At 40.5% G+C, this 19,396-nt stretch overlaps 2 protein-coding genes across 3 annotated transcripts in view; one reads left to right on the top strand and one right to left on the bottom strand.

Moving 5' to 3' along the window:
- LOC106583265 (natural resistance-associated macrophage protein 2) overlaps positions 1–13,668 on the top strand; it is a 34,593-nt gene extending 20,925 nt beyond the window's left edge. Inside the window, exons 15-16 of one of the 2 annotated variants that reach the window (XM_014167216.3) lie at positions 2–64; positions 9,800–13,668. In XM_014167216.3, coding sequence (XP_014022691.2) covers positions 2–64; positions 9,800–9,871 — 135 coding nt within the window. In that variant the 3' untranslated portion in view covers positions 9,872–13,668. Of the gene's footprint in view, position 1; positions 2,489–9,799 lie in introns of those variants that run through there. The other variant, XM_082967573.1, reaches the window with a different exon arrangement.
- LOC106583266 (HIG1 domain family member 1A, mitochondrial) lies at positions 13,664–18,054 on the bottom strand. The gene is made up of 4 exons (XM_014167217.3): positions 16,641–18,054; positions 15,963–16,058; positions 15,288–15,422; positions 13,664–15,121 (listed from the first exon to the last, which is right to left on the bottom strand). The coding sequence occupies exons 2-4, from the start codon at positions 16,051–16,053 to the stop codon at positions 15,057–15,059; spliced, it is 291 nt and encodes a 96-aa protein (XP_014022692.1). The 5' UTR covers positions 16,054–16,058; positions 16,641–18,054; the 3' UTR covers positions 13,664–15,056.
- Between the last annotated feature and the right edge of the window lie 1,342 nt (positions 18,055–19,396).

Below are 19,396 nucleotides of genomic sequence, written 5' to 3'. Positions count from 1 at the left end.
GACGTGGCAGTGTCTGATAGCCCTCGGGGTCTCCTGTCTGGACGTGTCCTGTCTGGGCAGCAGGGTAAGCAACAACAGACACGCTGTGTTCATTGAGGAACAGCCAGCGTATGACACCTAAAACGGAACAGGACAGTGTTTAATGGACAAGACAGACCAAGATGAACGTTGGCTGTGCACTGCAGATCCCCTGCTAGGTGTCGACAAACGTTGGAGATGTAGAATCGTTGGGAAATGAACAGAAAATGATATCCGAACAGAAAATGATGTCCGAACAGAAAATGACGCACTCGCTGCACATAAAATCTTCTTGTTGGTCTGTCTTGTCCTTCAGGTTTTGAGAGAGAGAGACTTAAACCTTTTTATAGAGAGATTTTAAGACATATCCCGATATCTCTAATCATGAGATCAACACTTCAGAGAACATTTCCCCCCCCCCCCCCCCACTATTCTAATTGTTTTCTCGTGTTCAGTTCTGTTGAGCTACTGGTATGTGGGGTTTATTATGTAAAACCCAATTACAACAAATGACCTCCTTCCTGTTCAGAGGCCCCCCTGTTCCTTTTTAGAGTCCTCAGGGTTCAGCTATAGTTTATCCTATCTCCTGTATTTTCATGCTCAAGCAGAGCGGGTGTGACATTCTTATGCTTTTCGATTAGAAAATTAAGTTTGAATTCTATTTCTCTTAAATGATTGCAGTCCTATTCCAGGTTAAGATGTGACAAGTTCTGATCTGGCAAAATGGCAATTCTTAACCTGCTGACATAATAAGCTGAAGTCTACAGTATTTGGCAGCTGCTATCGGTCTGTTTGGTAATTAACTTTTTTCCGTTATTGTACCTCTATGTGAAGACACCATTTATGATTATTTGGTCAAATGTAGAACTTGAGTAGATCTCTCCTTGCTGTATTATTGAATTCATTTTAGATTTTTGTTCATTATAATTACAGTTCTCACCTTTCAGCAAAAGAAACCATGGGAAGAGAACACCTTTAGTTTGGGTTGAGCATAATTTCAAAAACTACCTTTTTAGTCAGTATTTTCAACACCTGTCTCTACATTCAAACTGATCTTTTCAGAGTGCATGTGTTTTGACTTCAAAACTGTTAATATTATAATCTGTTTGTTAATTGGGGTTGTTCCCCACTAGAAGTGAGAATTTTGGACAACAAACTTTTTAAGTGCAATATCCTTGTTATGGCGAGTAATATCTTTTAATTGAGAGTTTTGCCAATTGTCTAACACTGGTAGACTTTTTGTAATGTGGTACTAATAACATGCCCCTTGCTACCTTCACTTTACTAAATTACATATGTTATAACATACCACTTGAGGTTAGTTTTATCTTGAGAATGTTAATTGTAATGTTTTAGATAAACATCAGATTGGAATTACAGGACTGTTAAAAGCGTTCATGAGTACATTTACATTTTAGTCATTTAGCAGACGCTCTTATCCAGAGCGACTTACAGTAGTGAATGCATACATTTCATACATTTTTATTTTTTTCTCCGTACTGGTCCCCTGTGGGAATCGAACCCACAACCCTGGCGTGGCAAACACCATGCTTTACCAACTGAGCCACACGGGACCACACTATAATGCCTCAACGCTTTTTCATAAGATTCTATGATTGTTTTCATTCTAACAAAAACCTATAATTCCAAGTGAGATCGAAGTCAGACGCTGAAATTCTATTTTAACAAGTTGATTTGCCCTTAAAGGGATACTTCGGGATTTTGGCAATGAGGCCCTTTATCTACTTCCCCAGCCGGCTGATGGATACCATTTTTATGTCTTTGCATGCAGTTTGACGGAAGTTGCTAACTAGCATTAGCGCAATGACGAAGTCTAGTCAATGGGCTAATGCTAATCAGCATTGGCTCGCAAAACTAACTTCCTTCATACTGGACACCGAGACATAAAAATGGTATCCACAAGTTCATATGACTGGGACATCGCTTTAAAGAAATTACATCCCAAAAATATATTTTGGTATTTGGTTCATTAGTCCACTGTTGACATAGTCCCAAAATGTTTTGCTTGTCAGCACTATATTGTTTTAAGATTGAACATACAAATACAGAACTGGTTTCTTGCTGATGTTTAATGCAACAGACCAATCTGTAAACCTAATTCATGCAGTTCTTGCATGGTCAAGCTCAATCTGACTAAGAATAATATTCAGCAGCTATAAAAGGTTTTAAGGATTTTACTATGTTTTTACCAAGGTTTTAAGAGATGAAACTCAAATGTTAGTGTAACTGTATAATGTAACTGTAGTGTCATACCAGTGCCTCTCTCTCTGTGTAATACAGGCAGACAGACATGTTGAGCAGACTCTGTTAGCAGTGCATTGTTCTGACTAGAGGTGTGTTTGAACCAAGTGAAGCATACTGTAGATATAAGCTATATGACAGTGTCTGTCTCTCACTACTGAATAAAGCAACACCATGTATCCAAAATAAAAATCAAAACAAACATGTATATTTCTAATGTCTCGTGTCTTGGTGTTCAATAAAGGATTTACATGCTCACATCGGCTACCGAGAGCGTTATCACAGTCATCCAGAACAGCTGGTGCTCTCGTGCATGCTTCAGTGTTGCTGTCCTCAAAGCGAGCATAAAGGCATTTAGCTCACCGGGTAGCTCGCATCTGAGTTTCCCTTTGTAGTCCGTAATCGTTTTCAAGCCCTGCCACATCTGAGCGTCAGAGCCGGTGTAGTAGTATTCAATCTTAATCCTGTATTGACACTTTGCCAGTTTAATGGTTCGTCGGAGGGCATAGCGGGATTTCTTTAAAGCGTCCGGATTAGTGCTCCTTGAAAGCGGCAGCTCTAGCCTTTAGCTCGATGCGGATGTTGCCTGTAATCCATGGCTTCAGGTTGGGATATGTACGTACGGTCACTGTGGGGACGACGTCATCGATGCACTTATTGATGAAGCCGATGACAGGTGGTATACTCCTCAATGGCATTGGATGAATCCTGGAACATATTCCAGTCTGTGCTAGCAAAACAGTCTTGTAAGCGTAGCATCCTCGTCATCTAACCACATTCGTATTGAGTGAGTCACTGGCACTTCCTGCTTTAGTTTTTCCTTGGAATCAGGAGGATAGAATTATGGTCAGATTTGCCAAATGGCAGGTGGGGGACAGCTTTTTATGCATCTCTATGTGTGGAGTAAAGGTGGTCTACAGTTATTTATTTTTATTTAACAAAAAACTCTGGTTGCACGTGACATGCTGGTAAAACTGATTTAAGTTTGCCTGCATTAAAGTACCCGGCCACTAGGAGCGCCGCTTCTGGAGGAGCATTTTCTTGTTTGCTTATGGCCTTATCGAGTTGTTTGAGTGCGGTCTTAGTGCCAGCATCGGTCTGTGGTGGTAAATAGATGGCTACGAATAATATAGATGAGTACTCTCTTAGTAGATAGTGTGGTCTACAGCATATCATAAGGTACTCTACCTCAAGTGAGCAATACCTCGAGACTTCTTTAATATTAGACATTGCGCACCAGCTGTTTTTGACATGGCTTCTCTGTTCTGCCTGTGCATGGAAAATCCCGCTAGCTCTATATATTTTTTTATTTAACCAGGTAAGCCAGTTGAAGAAGTTCTCATTTACAACTGCGACCTGGCCGAGATAAAGCAAAGCAGTGCGACACAAACAACAGAATTACACATGGAATAAACAAACGTACAGTCAATAACACTAGAAAAGTCTATATAAAGGGTGTGCAAATGAAGTAAGATTAGGGAGGTAAGGTAATAAATAGGCCATAGTGGCAAAATAATTACAATTTAGCAAATAAACACTGGAGTGATAGATGTGCAGAAGGTGAATGTGCAAGTAGAGATACTGGGGTGCAAAGGAGCAAAAAAATACAATAAATAACAATATGGGGGTGAGGTAGTTGGATGGGCTATGTACAGGTGCAATGATCTGTAAGCTGCTCTGATAGCTGATGCTTAAAGTTAGTGAGGGAGATATGAGTCTCCAGCTTCAGTGATTTTTATTTATTTTTTATTTTTTTGCAATTTGTTCCACTCAATGGCAGCAGAGAACTGGAAGGAAAGGCGGCCAAAGGGGAATTGGCTTTGGGGGTGACCAGTGAAATATACCTGCTGGAGCGCGTGCTACGGGTGGGTGTTGCTATGGTGACCAGTGAGCTGAGATAAGGCGGGGCTTTACCTAGCAAAGACTTGTAGATGACCAGGAGCCAGTGGGTTTGGTGACGAATATGAAGCGAGGGCCAGCCAACGAGAGCAAACAGGTCGCAGTGGTGGGTAGTATATAAGGCTTTGGTGACGAAACGGATGGCACTGTGATAGACTGCATCCAATTTGCTGAGTAGAGTGTTGGAGGCTATTTTGTAAATTACATTGCCGAAGTCAAGGATCGGTAGGATCGTCAGTTTTATGTGGTTATGTTTGGCAGCATGAGTGAAGGATGCTTTGTTGCGAAATAGGAAGCTGATTCTAGATTTAATTTAGGATTGGAGATGCTTAATGTGAGTCTGGAAGGAGAGTTTACAGTCTAACCAGACACCTAGGTATTTGTAGTTGTGCACACATTCTAAGTCCGAACCATCCAGAGTAGTGATGCTAGGCGGGTGGGCAGGTGCGGGCAGCGATTGGTTGAAAAGCATGCATTTAGTTTTACTTGTATTTAAGAGCAATTGGAGGCCACGGAAGGAGAGTTGTATGGCATTGAAGCTCGTCTGGAGGTTAGTTAAGTGTCCAAAGAAGGGCCAGAAATATACAGAATTGAGTCGTCTGCGTAGAGGTGGATCAGAGAATCGCAAAAGCGACATCATTGATATATACAGATGTCTATTGATGTATATATTATCTGTCTCGTCATTCAGCCATGACTCGGTGAAACATAAGATATTACAGTTCTTAATGTCCCATTGGTAGGATAAACGTAGGTAATTAATTTTATTTTCCAATGATTGCATGTTAGCAAGTAGGACGGATGGCAGTGGGAGTTTACTCGCTCACCTACTGATTCGTTAAAGGAAAAAGCTTCTTGCTGTTCGTGGTGAGTAATCGCTGTTCTGATGTCCAGAAGTTATTTTCGGTCATAAGAGACGGTAGCAGCAACATTTTTGTACATAATAACAAAAAAAATAGGTTAACAAAATAGCACAATTTGGTTAGGAGCATGTAAAACGTCAGCCAACCTCTTCGGCGCCATCTTAAGTACCTTACTGCTTTTCAGCAAAAAAACTATTTCTCAAGCAAGAATTGTGCTAGGACTGTCTGGGAGTGGTCTGGTGCGGGGCAACCAGAAAACTAGCTGTTAACTAGTGGTTTGGAACTTTTTTTAATTTATTTTTTTTATTTTTATTAGGGGGTGGATGAGCTTTAATATTGCGGATAGATTGTTGCTTCCATCAGTGTAATTGTCTTTTGTAATAATTTCCAATCCCCCATATATTTTTGGGGTCACTTAGAAATGTCCTTGTTTTTGAAAGAAAAGCACTTTTTTTTGTCCATTTTAAAATAACATTTTACATTTACATTTTAGTCATTTAGCAGACGCTCTTATCCAGAGCGACTTACAGTAGTGAATGCATACATTTCATTTCATACATTTTTTTTTTTCCTGTGCTGGCCCCCCGTGGGAATCGAACCCACAACCCTGGCGTTGCAAACACCATGCGTTGCAAACACCATGCTCTACCAACTGAGCTACAGGGAATTGATCAGAAATAGTGTAGACATTTGTTAATATTGTAAATGACTATTGAAGATGGATTATCTACGTAGGCGTACAGAAGCCCATTATCAGCAACAATCACTCCTGTGTTTCAATGGCACGCTGTGTTAGCTAATCCAAGTTTATCATTTTAAAAGGCAAATTGATCATTAGAACACCCTTTTGCAATTATGTTTGCACAGCTGAAAACTGTTTTGCTGATTAAAGAAGCAATAAAGCTGGTCTTCTTTAGACTAGTTGAGTATCTGGAGCATCAGCATTTGGGTTCGATTACAGGCTCAAAATGGCCAGAAACAAAGAACTTTCTTCTGAAACTCGTCAGTCTATTCTTGTTCTGAGAAATGAAGGCTATTCCATGCGAGAAACTGAAGATCTCGTACAACACTGTGTACTACTCCCTTCACAGAACAGAGCAAACTGGCTCTAACCAGAATAGAAAGAGGAGTGGGAGGCCCCGGTGCACAACTGAGAAAGAGGATAAGTACATTAGTGTCTAGTTTGAGAAACAGAAGCCTCACAAGTCCTCAACTGGCTGCTTCATTAAATAGTGCCCGCAAAACACCAGTCTCAATGTCAACAGTGAAGAGGCGACTCCGGGATGCTGGCCTTCTGTCCAGTGTCTGTTCTTTTGCCCATCTTAATATTTTATTTTTATTGGCCAGTCTGAGAGATGGCTTTTTCTTTGCAACTCTGCCTAAAAGATTAGCTAACACAACATGCCATTGGAACACAGGCGTGATGGTTGCTGATAATGGGCCTATGTAGATGTTCCATAAAAAATGTGCAGTTTCCAGGTACAATAGTCCTTTACAACAATACCAATGTCTACACTGTGTTTCTGATCAATTTGATGTTATTTTAATGGCCAAATTTGCTTTTCTTTCAAAAACAAGAATTTCTAAGTGACCCCAAACATTTGAGTGTGTGTGTATATATGTATATCTATCTATATCTCATAAATAGGACTGGTGGAGTTGTCACACATGCAGCTAACACAGACATATTGTAGTGTGTGTGTGTGATATGTGTGTGTGTGTACACTCCTTTTTTTTTAAATATATAAATATATATATATATATATATATATATTTTTTTTTTTTTAGAATATACCTTCCTTTATTATTCTCCGCAAACCCTACCACAGCTCCCCCAATTGGAGTAAAGTAATAAACAATAACACTTAGGCTTCTACTTCCAGCTTATACATACTATACACATTTTACAGACAATATGTTTTACAATAGTTATTTTGTTTTTAGTCCTGGCCTTCCTCTATTTCTGATGTCCATCCAGTTTGATTTCTATTTGCCATATATTTGTAACTGCTATTTCACAAAAGTTCTAAACCTATATACATTTTACAGACCCCATATGTTTTACATTTTATCTTGTTATTAGTCCCACCCTTCAGCTCCATTCAACCACTTCCAGCTATCTCTTAACACCATCCATATTGGATTTCTATTTGCCATATATTTTTCAACTGTGCTGTGATGCTTCACAAAAGTACTGAACCTTTCTATTCTCATAGTTTCTACAGATTCTAAATTAAATAATAAAATGTGCAAAAATAATTATTAGATTATTGATTGGTGTACTATGACTTTTCAAATCACCCAGTATTGCTATCTGCAACGTTAGTTCTAGGCAAATGCTGAAGAATTGCAACCATTCCTGGACCTGTGACCAAAAACGAGCTACATATGGACAGTACCAAAATAAATGATCGAATGACTCTGCCTCCTCGCAGCAAAATCTGCAGCGCTGGGAAGATTGTATCTCCTACATACATACATACAGTGGGGAGAACAAGTATTTGATACACTGCCGATTTTGCAGGTTTTCCTACTTACAAAGCATGTAGAGGTCTTTGTATGATTTTTAAGTAATTCATTTGCCTGTGGATGTATTTCAAGGCCTACCTTCAAACTTAGTGCCTCTTTGCTTGACATCATGGGAAAATCAATAGAAATCAGCCAAGACCTCAGAAAAACAATTGTAGACCTCCACAAGTCTGGTTCATCCTTGAGAGCAATATCCAAACACCTGAAGGTACCATGTTCATCTGTAAAAACAATAGTACGCAAGTATAAACACCATGGGACCACGCAGCTGTCATACCGGGGGGGGGGAAAAAAATGTATGAAATGTATGCATTCACTACTGTACGTCGCTCTGGATAAGGGCGTCTGCTAAATGACTAAAATGTAAATGTAATACCGCTCAGGAAGGAGACGCGTTCTGTATCCTAGAGATTGATGTACTTTGGTGCGAAAAGTGCAAATCAATCCCAGAACAACAGCAAAGGACCTTGTGAAGATCCTGGAGGAAACTGGTACAAAAGTATCTATATCCACAGTAAGACGAGTCCTATATCAACATAACCTGAAACTCCGCTCAGCAAGGAAGAAGCCACTGCTCTTCCTTGCTGAGATGCTGAACAGTTGCACCATCCCAGAGCCCAACTCAAGAAAGGTCTTGATTTACGAATGCATATAGAGTTGCATCTGTGTGAGAAGGCCTGCAAAACTGAGCAAAATTGGGAGATTTGATTAGCCATTGTCACGTCCTAGGTGATGGAGATCAGATATACCCCCTTCCTCTGAAACACCCACACGTGGTCCCCCGTTGTGACCATATACCCAAGCATCTCTGTGCAGTCAGACCTTTGATTTTGTGCCACCGGGCCACAATAATATGCCCCCTCTCTGAATGTCCGAGTGTGACCCCCTCCCCATGGGTTACTGCAGCTAGTGTTGCCAGCACTGCCAGGGTGGGGGCAATCCGCACCGGAACTCTTTGTTATTGGTCTATTAATACATTTACCACATGGTGATGTCATCATGGAAAGCCGAAACTCCCACCCATGCAAACCTACTTAGAAGGTCCTGTATTGATGAAACAGTGTAAACAGGTGAAAGCTAGGATCCCTTATTGATGTGACCTGTTATATCCACTTCAGTCAGTGTAGATGAAGGGGAGGAGACAGGTTAAAGAAGGATTTTTAAGTCTTGAGACAATTGAGACTTGGATTGTGTGTGTATGTGCCATTCAGAGGGTGAATGGGAAACACAAAAGATAAAACGTGCCTTTGAACAGGGTATGGTAGTAGGTGCCAGGCGCACTGGTTTGAGTGTGTCAAGAACTGCAATGCTGCTGGGTTTTTCACACTCAACAGTTTCTCGTGTGTATCAAGAATGGTCCACCACCCAAAAGACATCAAGCCAGCTTGAAGCATTGGAGTCAACATGGGCCACATCCCTGCGGAAAGCTTCGACACCTTGTAGGGTCCATGCCCCAATGAATTGAGGCTGTTCTGAGGGCAAAAGGGGGTGCAACTTTATATTAGGGAGGTGTTCCTAATGTTTTGTACACTGTTTATCAATTGATTCTTCAATAATTATTTCTTAGAAATGCCTCATGAGCCTAGTTCAACGGGTATACCCCATCAGAACCAAAAATATAAGCTTGTTTTACTCCAATGTCTGTATTTGGGTTAAGATTTTGATGCCCGTTTCTGTTCACTTACAGTGCATTCGGAAAGTATTCAGACCCCTTCCCTTTTTCAACATTTTGTTACGTTAAAGCGTTATTCTAAAATGTATTAAATAAATGTTTTTCCTCATCAATCTACACACAATAGTGGTCTGTAGCAACCACTACATAATAAAAGTCCTGATGTCCCAGCATTGCACTGGGCTGACCACATTTTATGCTCCTGAACTTGTACTGTGATTTCACAATAATTAATACATACCACCAGGCCCAATGAGCAAAAAGTGTTGCGTTGGTAAGCACATACTATGTTTTTGGTTGGTGTCAATGATACATTTATTTTCATTTCAAAATTTGAGACTATAGATGCCAATCACAATCACTTGAAAAGTGCTTTGCTGCTTACAGTTCGTAGCCTATGCATAGTCAAAACAACTGCTTAAGCATGCCAGTAATGATTATTGAGTTGATGAACGGGACGTCCCACCAATCGAGTGCTTATGACTTTGAGTAATAAGATAATCAAACTCGGATTACATGAGATGAACCATCTCTCACCCTCCTCTCTTCTCAACAGATGAGTCTGACGGGCCACACAGACATTTACCTGCTGAATGACATGGACAGCAACACGATGGTGGAGAGATAAGGAGGACACTTTGGAGGGGTGGATATTAGCAGTGGTAAAGTCAGTAGCTAGACAGGGGTGACCTAACATGGTGGATGCATGGGACCACAGGCTCAGCCAGTACAGTGCTTCTCCTCCTTTGCCTTAGTGCCAACGAGACCTTTGTAAGTGCCCTTCGTCATCATCTATCCCTTACAAGAAGCCTTGAACCCCTCACTTGACATTCCACTAGGCAGGTAGCCTAACTATGATTGGCATCATCTTAAAGTTAGTCCCAATGAGTTGTTGGTTTTTATCATGTTGAGCGTGCTTTTAAAATTCTGCAAGTGCGCCGGCCTTTTCTCAGGTCAGCATTTCCATATGACTTTGAAACGCTGTTATAATTTTAGATGGGAAATACACAGTTTGTTACCAAAAAGGCAATTTCCTCCAATTAATATGCATGTACAGTACCAGTCAAAAGTTTGGACACACCTACTCATTCCAGGGTTTTTCTTTATTTTTACTATTTTCTATATTGTAGAATAATAGTGACATCAAAACTATGAAATAACACATATGGAATCATGCAGTAACCAAAAAAGTGGTAAACAAATCTAAATATATGTTATATTTGAGATTATTCAAAGTAGCCACCCTTTGCCTTGATGACAGCTTTGCATGCTCTTGGCATTCTCTCAACCAGCTTCATGAGGTAGTCACCTGGAATGCATTTCAATTAACAGGTGTGCCTTGTTAAAAGTTAATAGTGAAATTTCTTTCCTTCTTAATGCATTTGAGCCAATCAGTTGTGACAAGGTAGGGGTGGTGTACAGAATATAGCCCTATTTGGTAAAAGACCAACTCCATATTATGGCAAGAACAGCTCAAATAAGCAATGAAAAACTACAGTCCATCATTACTTTAAGACATGATGGTCAGTCAATCTGGAAAATGTCAAGAACTTTGAAAGTTTCTTCAAGTGCAGTCGCAAAAATCATCAAGCGCTATGATGAAACTGGCTCTTATGAGGACCGTCACACAAAAGGAAGACGCAAGGTTACCTCTGCTGCAGAGGATAAGTTCATTAGAGTTACCAGCCTCAGAAATTGCAGCCCAAATAAATGCTTCACAGTGTTCAAGTAACAGACAGATCTCAGCATCAACTGTTCAGAGGAGACTGCGTGAATCAGGCCTTCATGGTCGAATTGCTGCAAAGAAACCACTACAAAAGGAAATCAAGAAGAAGAAACTTGCTTGGGCTAACAAACACGCACAATGGCCATTAGACCTGTGGAAATCTATCCTTTGGTCTGATGAGTCCAAATTTGTGATTTATTTTTTCAGCCGCCATGTCTTTGTGAGACACAGATTAGGTGAACGGATTATCTCTGCATGTGTGGTTCCCACCGTGAAGCATGGAGGAGGAGGTGTGATGGTGTGGGGGCGCTTTGCTGGTGCCACTATCAGTGATTTATTTAGAATTCAAGGCACACTTAACCAGCGATTCGCCATCCCATCTGGTTTGTGCTTAGTGGGACTCATTTATTTTTCAACAGGACAATGACCCAACACACCTCCAGGCTGTGTATGGGCTATTTGACCAAGAAGGAGAGTGATGGAGTGCTGCATCAGGTGACCTGGCCTCCAATCACCCGACCTCAACCCAATTGAGATGGTTTGGGATGAGTTGGACTGCAGAGTGAAGGAAAAGCAGCCAACAAGTGCTCAGCATATGTGGGAACTCCTTCAAGACTGTTGAAAAAGCATTCCAGGTGAAGCTGGTTGAGAGAATGCCAAGAATGTGCAAAGCTTTCAAGACAAAGGGTGGCTACTTTGAATAATCTCAAATATAACATTTTGATTTAACACTTTATTGGTTACTACATGATTCCATGTGTTATTACATATTTTTGATGTCTAAACTATTATTCTACAATGTAGAAAATAGTAAAAAATAAATAAAATAGTAAAAATAAAAACCCCTCAATGAGTAGCTGTGTCAACTTTTGACTGGTACTATATGTTGTAGATTTTATTTTTTTATGAGAACAAATAACTTCACTTTGGTAAGAATTGAGAAGATATAGAATACTTAAAGGGCCAAGTTGCTACCTAAATTGTTTTGCATATAAATGAATATACACTGAGTGTACAAAACATTAGGAACACCTGCTCTTTCCATAACATAAAAGGACCAGGTGAATCCAGGGGAAAGCTATAATCCCGTATTAATGTCACTTGTTAAATCCACTTCAAATCAGTCTAGATGAAGGGGAGGAGACAGGTTAAAGAAGGATTTTTAAGCCTTGAGACAATTGAGACATCATGGATTGTGTATGCCATGGAGGGTGAATGGGCAAGACCGGTTTGAGTGTGTCAAGAACTGCAACACTGCTGGGTTTTTCACACTCAAGTTTCCCGTGTGTATCAAGAATGGTCCACCACCCAAAGGACATCCAGCCAACTTGACAACTGTGGGAAGCATTGGAGTCAACATGGGCCAGCATCCATGTGGAATGCATTTGATACCTTGTGGAGTCCATGCCCCAACAAATTGATGGTGCTCTGAAGGAAAAGGGGGGTGCAACTCAATATTAGGAAGGTACTCCTAATGTTTCGTGCACTCAGTGTATATATATATTGATTCTTGAGGAATATTGCTTCTTAGAAATGCCTCGTGAGCTTAATTCAACTGGTATACCCCATCAGAACCAAAAATATAAGCTTGTTTTACTGCAATGTCCGGAAACATTGTAAATGTAAACAAACTCTGTATATCCTCGACACGTGCTTAAAGCTATCTTGGAAGGTCAGGGCTTGCTTTCATAGCTCGGTCTATGAATTTGCGTGGTTACGTTTCTCCAGGCCCATACTTCAGCTTTTTACAAAACACAGGTGGGGTGACGGCTTTGTTATTTTTTAGAACGTCTTCATTTTTTTAATTTGATTTAACTTCCTAACCTAATTGGTCAGGCACTTGGAATATATTGGCCACCATTTTTATTTATTTTCAAAAGTAGATATGCATCCATATGCACCCACTGCCCTGCTTAAACTGGGACAGGGGTGCTCAAAATAATTATACATTTTATCAAATGCAATTTCACACCCAAGGCATAAATAGATATATTGGGTGTACTCATTGAAAATCTGTTGTATAATTTTACCCTTTTACTAATTTCCTGCTATTGTGGTCAAAGCACCTCAGTAAAACTGTTGCTTTGGCTTTACAGTGAAAGGCATCAAAGCCCACGTCATGCCCAAATGATCTCATTACCGGAGGATCATTTAAGGGAAAGGACGATGTGATACTAACCTCTTTCTGTGAAAGCCATTGTTTTTGTTTGTACAGAACTCTACACATTGAAATTCCATTAGTGTAAGTTATCTCCAAAGCCCATAACAAATGAAAGATGTAGGCCTTTTCTGCTGCTTGGCACAGTCTGAAGTCAGGTGTCACTGCTAAATACAGTTCCTGATGACAATATGAATCAACCATGACACAATAAAATCAATGTTGTTTCCATCTACTGACATTGAGTATAGATCATAAATATAAGGTCTCTGCATGTGCATGGCCACCACTTTAGTTATTACTCTGGATTGTTTTAATGTCATTCTAACAGGAATCATCCACTGTAAGGTATATAGTTAAACTGATTTTATGTACTGTAGAAAGCCAGGTCAGTACTCGTAATTTGTCAAATGTAACAATCAAGTAGATATTTTGACTAATGTATTTTTGTATATATTAAGGAAAACCAAAGTAACAGTTTGTGGATGTTACAAGTTTTGTTGATACCATACATTTTGTATGAATAAAAGTACAAATTACATCCCCAAAAATATTTATTTCTGGTCACTTTTCAAAAATATATTTTTCAAAGTACAAACTCATGAACAGTGAGGCTGGACAGAGTGACCCCCTGAGCTCTAAGTTTTTTTGCCAATACTTCTCATTAGTGTGTGGATAGTTAGTTGAAAGTATAACCTACGTCTGTACCTGTTCATGTAGAATAAAAAATGGTTCACTCACATGTCAAAGTAAATAAGCTATATACACACACACACAAATAACTCTTCATGGCAAGGTTCAGTGTATGGATTAACTATAGTAGTCTATGGGTTTAGTTACCTAAAAGGTTATATTTTACTAGTGGTTTACAGCAGCTGTCTAGCAGAGAGATAATGATAAACAGAACACACAATGGATGTGCTGGCCAATTTCCTGACATGTATATACTTTTTCAAAGTGATTGCCAGATTGAAATGCTACAACAACAAAACCACAACATCATCCAAAATATACAGAAAAATATAAAACGCAACATGTAAAGTGTTCGTCCCAAGTTTGATGAGCAAAACTAAAAGATCCCAGAAATGTTCCATAAGCAAAAGCGTTCTCTCATTGTGTGCACAAATTTGTTTACATCCCTGTTAGTGAGCATTTCTCGCTTGCCAAGATAATCCAGCCACCTGACAGGTGTGGCATATCAAGAAGCTGATTAAACAGCATGATCATTACACAGGTGCACCTCGTGCTGGGGATAAAAGGCCACTAAAATGTGCAGTTTTGGCACACAACACAATGCCACAGATGTCTCAAGTTGAGGGCACATGCAATTGGCATGCTGACTGCAGGAATATCCACCAGAGCTGTTGCCTGAGAATTAAATGTTAATTTCTCTACCATAAGCAGCCTCCAATGTCGTTTTAGAGAAATTGGCAGTACTTCTAACCAGCCTCAAAACCGTAGACTATGTGCAACCACACCAGCCCAGGACCTCCACATCTGGCTTTGTCACCTGCAGTATTGTCTGAAACCAGCCACCCGGACAGCTGATGAAACTGAGAAATATTTGTCTGTAATAAAGCCCTTTTGTGGGGAAAAACTCATTCTGATTGGCTGGGCCTGGCTCCCCAGTGAGTGGGCCTATGCCCTCCCAGGCCCACCCATGGCTGCACCCTGCCCAGTCATGTGAAATCTATAGATTTGGGCCTCATGAATTTATTTCAATTAACTGATTTCCTTATATGAACTAACTCAGTAAAATCTTTGAAATTGTTGCATTTATGTTTGTTCAGTAAAAATTACTTGCCATCAATGGAATGTTACTTTGACAGATATGATCCATTCTAGGACTTCTATTTCAAAAAGTACAATGCAGGAATGGCAGGCTTGATGCGTGCTCTGGTCAAGCCAGTTGCTGATTGGCTGGTAGGCTCACTTGCTGTCTTTACCCAGGTCCTTGTGGGCACCATATTCTTTGTACATGGAGTAGATCACCCCTACAAATAGACAAACAAAGTCATGTTAGTGGTCTATTTTATGTTAGTGTGTAAGGACACAACACGGTCAGTCTTGCGTGGTACATGTTTTCCCTGTAAATTGATAGAGATATTAGCTGTTGGGCCTGTGTATCTGTTATACAGCACATATTGGATTAGGATTTACCTAATGTCATTGCGCCTACTATAAAGCCTTGAGCTCCAACACGCATGTGGATGAGGTGGACTGACATCTTTGTGTTCCCCCGTGACTTCAGCCTCCACAGACCAAAGGCTACCACTGCAGCACATCCTGCCATGCCTGTAAAACACACACACGGGAAATGTAATGATGACTGGGTGGGTGGAGGCCTACCCAGTGCTCGACTTGGACTGAAATAGGTGCCGGTACTCATTTTGGGTACTGTTTACATTTAGGTGCAGGAGCTCCACAATCATTTTGAACTGTTATTCTAGGAGGTGCAGGACCTCAAGCTGTAGAAGATTTGAGGTGCCAGTACTCAGTTCCAGTGAGCTCCTGCCCAAGTCAAGCACTGGGTTTAGTGGAGTTGACAACCGGATGCAGTCGGTTCAGGGACACAGCTAATTCAACCTAGCTTCCTTTCCACTTAAAACCTGATGTGGGAACTCCAATACTGAGTTTGTTTTATGCCTGCTACGTTTGGTTACTGGGTGTGTGATATCTAACCATAGAACCAGAGTTGGAAGGGTGGATTGCAATTTATTCCATGACTGACTGGGATTCAATCAAACATGCACTATGGAAAACCTCCACTACAATGAAACCCAACATAATTCCTGCCCTTGAATATTGTTTTTTTTATTCTACAGTTTCACTTACCTATTGGGACAAACGGCGACTCCTTTGCTTTCCTCATCAATTTTGATTCATTCTCATCATCAAATGATGAAAAATTGTTGTTGGAGGACATGGTAACTGGGAGGAAAGAGGGGCAGACATGAGAGAATACTGGCTTGATGGACCAATAACAGTCCAATTTATATTAATCTGTCATACGGACTTGCTAAAGTAATGTATATAGTTTTTCCTTCAAGACCATTAAAAATGCAGTAATTTAATCATTTATATTCCATATACATTGCTTATAACACAACATGTCCTTACACAACATACTAGCTACGTGACACATAGCAGGAAAACGCCTTGAATTTATCTGTTCCAGTTTACTAATCAACTACAGTACAGACTCACTAGACGGATGGGGCCCCCAGTTCGAGCTTCTGCCCGGTGACTCGCATGTTAAACTAACAGATGATGTTTGACAATCATTAGTCACTGCTTTGTTTTCATAACAAGTTATTTGTCGTCGTGACCTTAGATTGTCACCTAAAGTTAATAGCTACTAGCTAACATTGGTCGTTACAATACCTTCAAAAGGACAGAATCAGGGTTTTATCTGGCAATAAAGGATGGTTCACAACATCATCTCTCAGTATTGACAGTACACATTACACAGCCCTTCGAGTGAGTTTTAACGTTAGTAGGTTAATAACTTACATTCGTCCTCTGTCGAACGATCCGGTTAAATGCTGAAGACGCTCTGTTCGGCTACCTGTTGCTGTCGATTCCAACCTTCGAATTCAAGTCAATTTATCGTATCCGTAATACGCAATATTCCTATATTCTTCTTCGGTGAGGTTTAAAGGCAATTGGCATCCAATAAATGTTGCATTACCGCCACCTACCCAGACTGGAGTATAACTTCCTTATACTTCGCTTGAAAAAGTAAATAAATAAAACAAATACCCTACCATCTAACACTACACTCACACACAATTTTTTTGAAATAATAATATATATACACAATACTCGAGCATTTAAATCTATTTAGTCCTACTTCAGGCCAACAGCTTGGAAGGATGGGATACAACCACTTACCACACCCTGTAACTCTGACATCAAGTCTCGCACACCCAAGTACCTGTCTGCAGCTGCCACCACAACCTCTATTTTCTGCTATTTACATTCCATCCCTGCAGTACAGTTGATAACCATTGCTATAATGCCAAAAATCCAATCTTACTAAAACATATCTTATACATATATCTTAGATCTTACTGAAACTCCCCTATCTTAGGCCTGCACCCCAACAGCTGCAGCATTTTGGTTGTACAGCATGCCCACACTTCCCATACTCCCCTCCACACCTATTTTTTAGCATTTATAACATCTTAAAGGCTTCGGTACATAAGCCCTCACATAATAACTCATATAACACTCACAGGCACTCCTGTTATCACCCCTTTAATCCACTACTTCCCTGCTTGATCAGTCCAGCTGCTCAACACCACCTTACTCTTCCCTATTTGCTTCACTCAGAGCTTTCCCCCCTGTGCCATGTCCTTACTGAACACCAACAAGTTCCCATCTCTTGACACTTTAGCACTGACAACTTCCCCAATCAACTCTTATTACAGCCGTCAACCTTATCGGACTCATCGCCCCAACTCCCCCTTCCTCCCTAAACTTCAGAAATACTTTATGCTCCTCCTCAACTCGATGCTGCCCTCGCGTTTTATCTTGCCTTTCCCCGGCACATTCTACCCCCGAACTGCCGCTAGCGTTGGAAACTATGTTGCTCTCATCAAACTTTATCTTCTGCCTCCTCTCTGCCCCCACAGACCTCTCGCTCCCCTTTAAACCCCTACTCCCTTTCTCTCCCACTTTGTTTTTCCCTTTCTTACACCCTCCTTTATTTGTACCACTATGCTCCATACTTGCTTTACTTTCTTCTCCATCCCTACCTCCTACCATATCTTACACAGTCACAGCACAGCCGAACCACCGCCACACCGAGTAAAATTTGATTTGTTTATCATCGATTGTTCGCTAGCCACAGCTTCCCAAACAGTGGTCACTGGTCCACGAAAACAACACTTCCATCAGCCCACTCGAAAATGTGATTACAAATCTGACGATTCAGCTCCTACCACTTCCGGTCATCCTTCGACGTAGCTTCTTCGATAAGGTTTAACGATGGTTGGCATCCAATACATGTTGCATTACCGCCACCTACTAGGCTGGAGTACAACTCCCTTATACTTTGCTTGAAAAAATAATAAAAAAAACCCTACCACTATTTAAATATATTTAGTCCTACCTCAGGCCATCAACCTGAAAGGATGGGACACCACCACTTAACACACCCTGTAACTCTTCTGATGTCTCGCACCCAAATACCTCTGCAGCTGCCACCAAAACCAACATTTTCTTCGACTTACGTTCTATCCCTGCAGTACAGTTGCTATAAATGCTAAAAATCCAATCTTACTGAAACATACAGTACCAGTCAAAAGTTTGGACACACCCACTCAATCAAGGGTTTTTCTTTATTTTTTCTATTTGCTACATTGTAGAATAATAGTGACGACATCAAAACTATGAAATAACGCACATGGAATCATGTAGTAACCAAAAAAGTGTTAATCAAATCAAAATATATGTTATAGTTGAGATTCTTCAAAGTAGCCACCCTATGCCTTGATTACAGCGTTGCACAGTTTTGGCATTCTCTCAACCAGCTTCACCTGGAATGATTTTCCAACAGTCTTGAAGGAATTCCCACATATGCTGAGCACTTGTGGGTTGCTTTTCCTTCACTCTGCGGTCCAACTCATCCCAAACCATCTCAATTGGGTTGAGGTCGGGTGATTGTGGAAGCCAGGTCATCTGATTCAGCACTCCATCACTCTCCTTCTTGGTCAAATAGCCTTTACACATCCTGGAGGTGTGTTGGGTCATTATCCTGTTGAAAAACAAATGAAAGTCCCACTAAGCGCAAACCAGATTGGATGGCGTATCGCTGCAGAATGCTGTGGTAGCCATGCTGGTTAAGTGTGCCTTGAATTCTGAATTGGGGCGGCAGGGTAGCCTAGTGGTTAGAGCATTGGACTAGTAACCGAAAATACTTATTTCCCTCATTAAAATGCAAATCAATTTATAACATTTTTGACATGAGTTTTTCTGGATTTTTCTGTTGTTATTCTGTCTCTCACTGTTCAAATAAACCTACCATTAAAATTATAGACTGATCATTTCTTTGTCAGTGGGCAAATGTACAAAATCAGCAGGGGATCAAATACTTTTTTCCCTCACTGTATCTAGTGTGATGGCAGGAATCTGTGAGTGGGAAATATTGGAGGAGTCGACAGTAGGGATTAGTTTCAGGAGCTGAGTGAGCAGGTGATGGCTCGGATGGATATTGGATAGTATGAATAACTGGGTGAGAACAGCATTAATGGGGGCAGCTACTG

The sequence above is a fragment of the Salmo salar genome, chromosome 22, assembly GCF_965601325.2.
Source record: "Salmo salar chromosome 22, fSalSal1, whole genome shotgun sequence".
NCBI lineage: Eukaryota > Metazoa > Chordata > Actinopteri > Salmoniformes > Salmonidae > Salmo > Salmo salar.
This window is presented reverse-complemented; position numbering and strand designations above follow the sequence as displayed.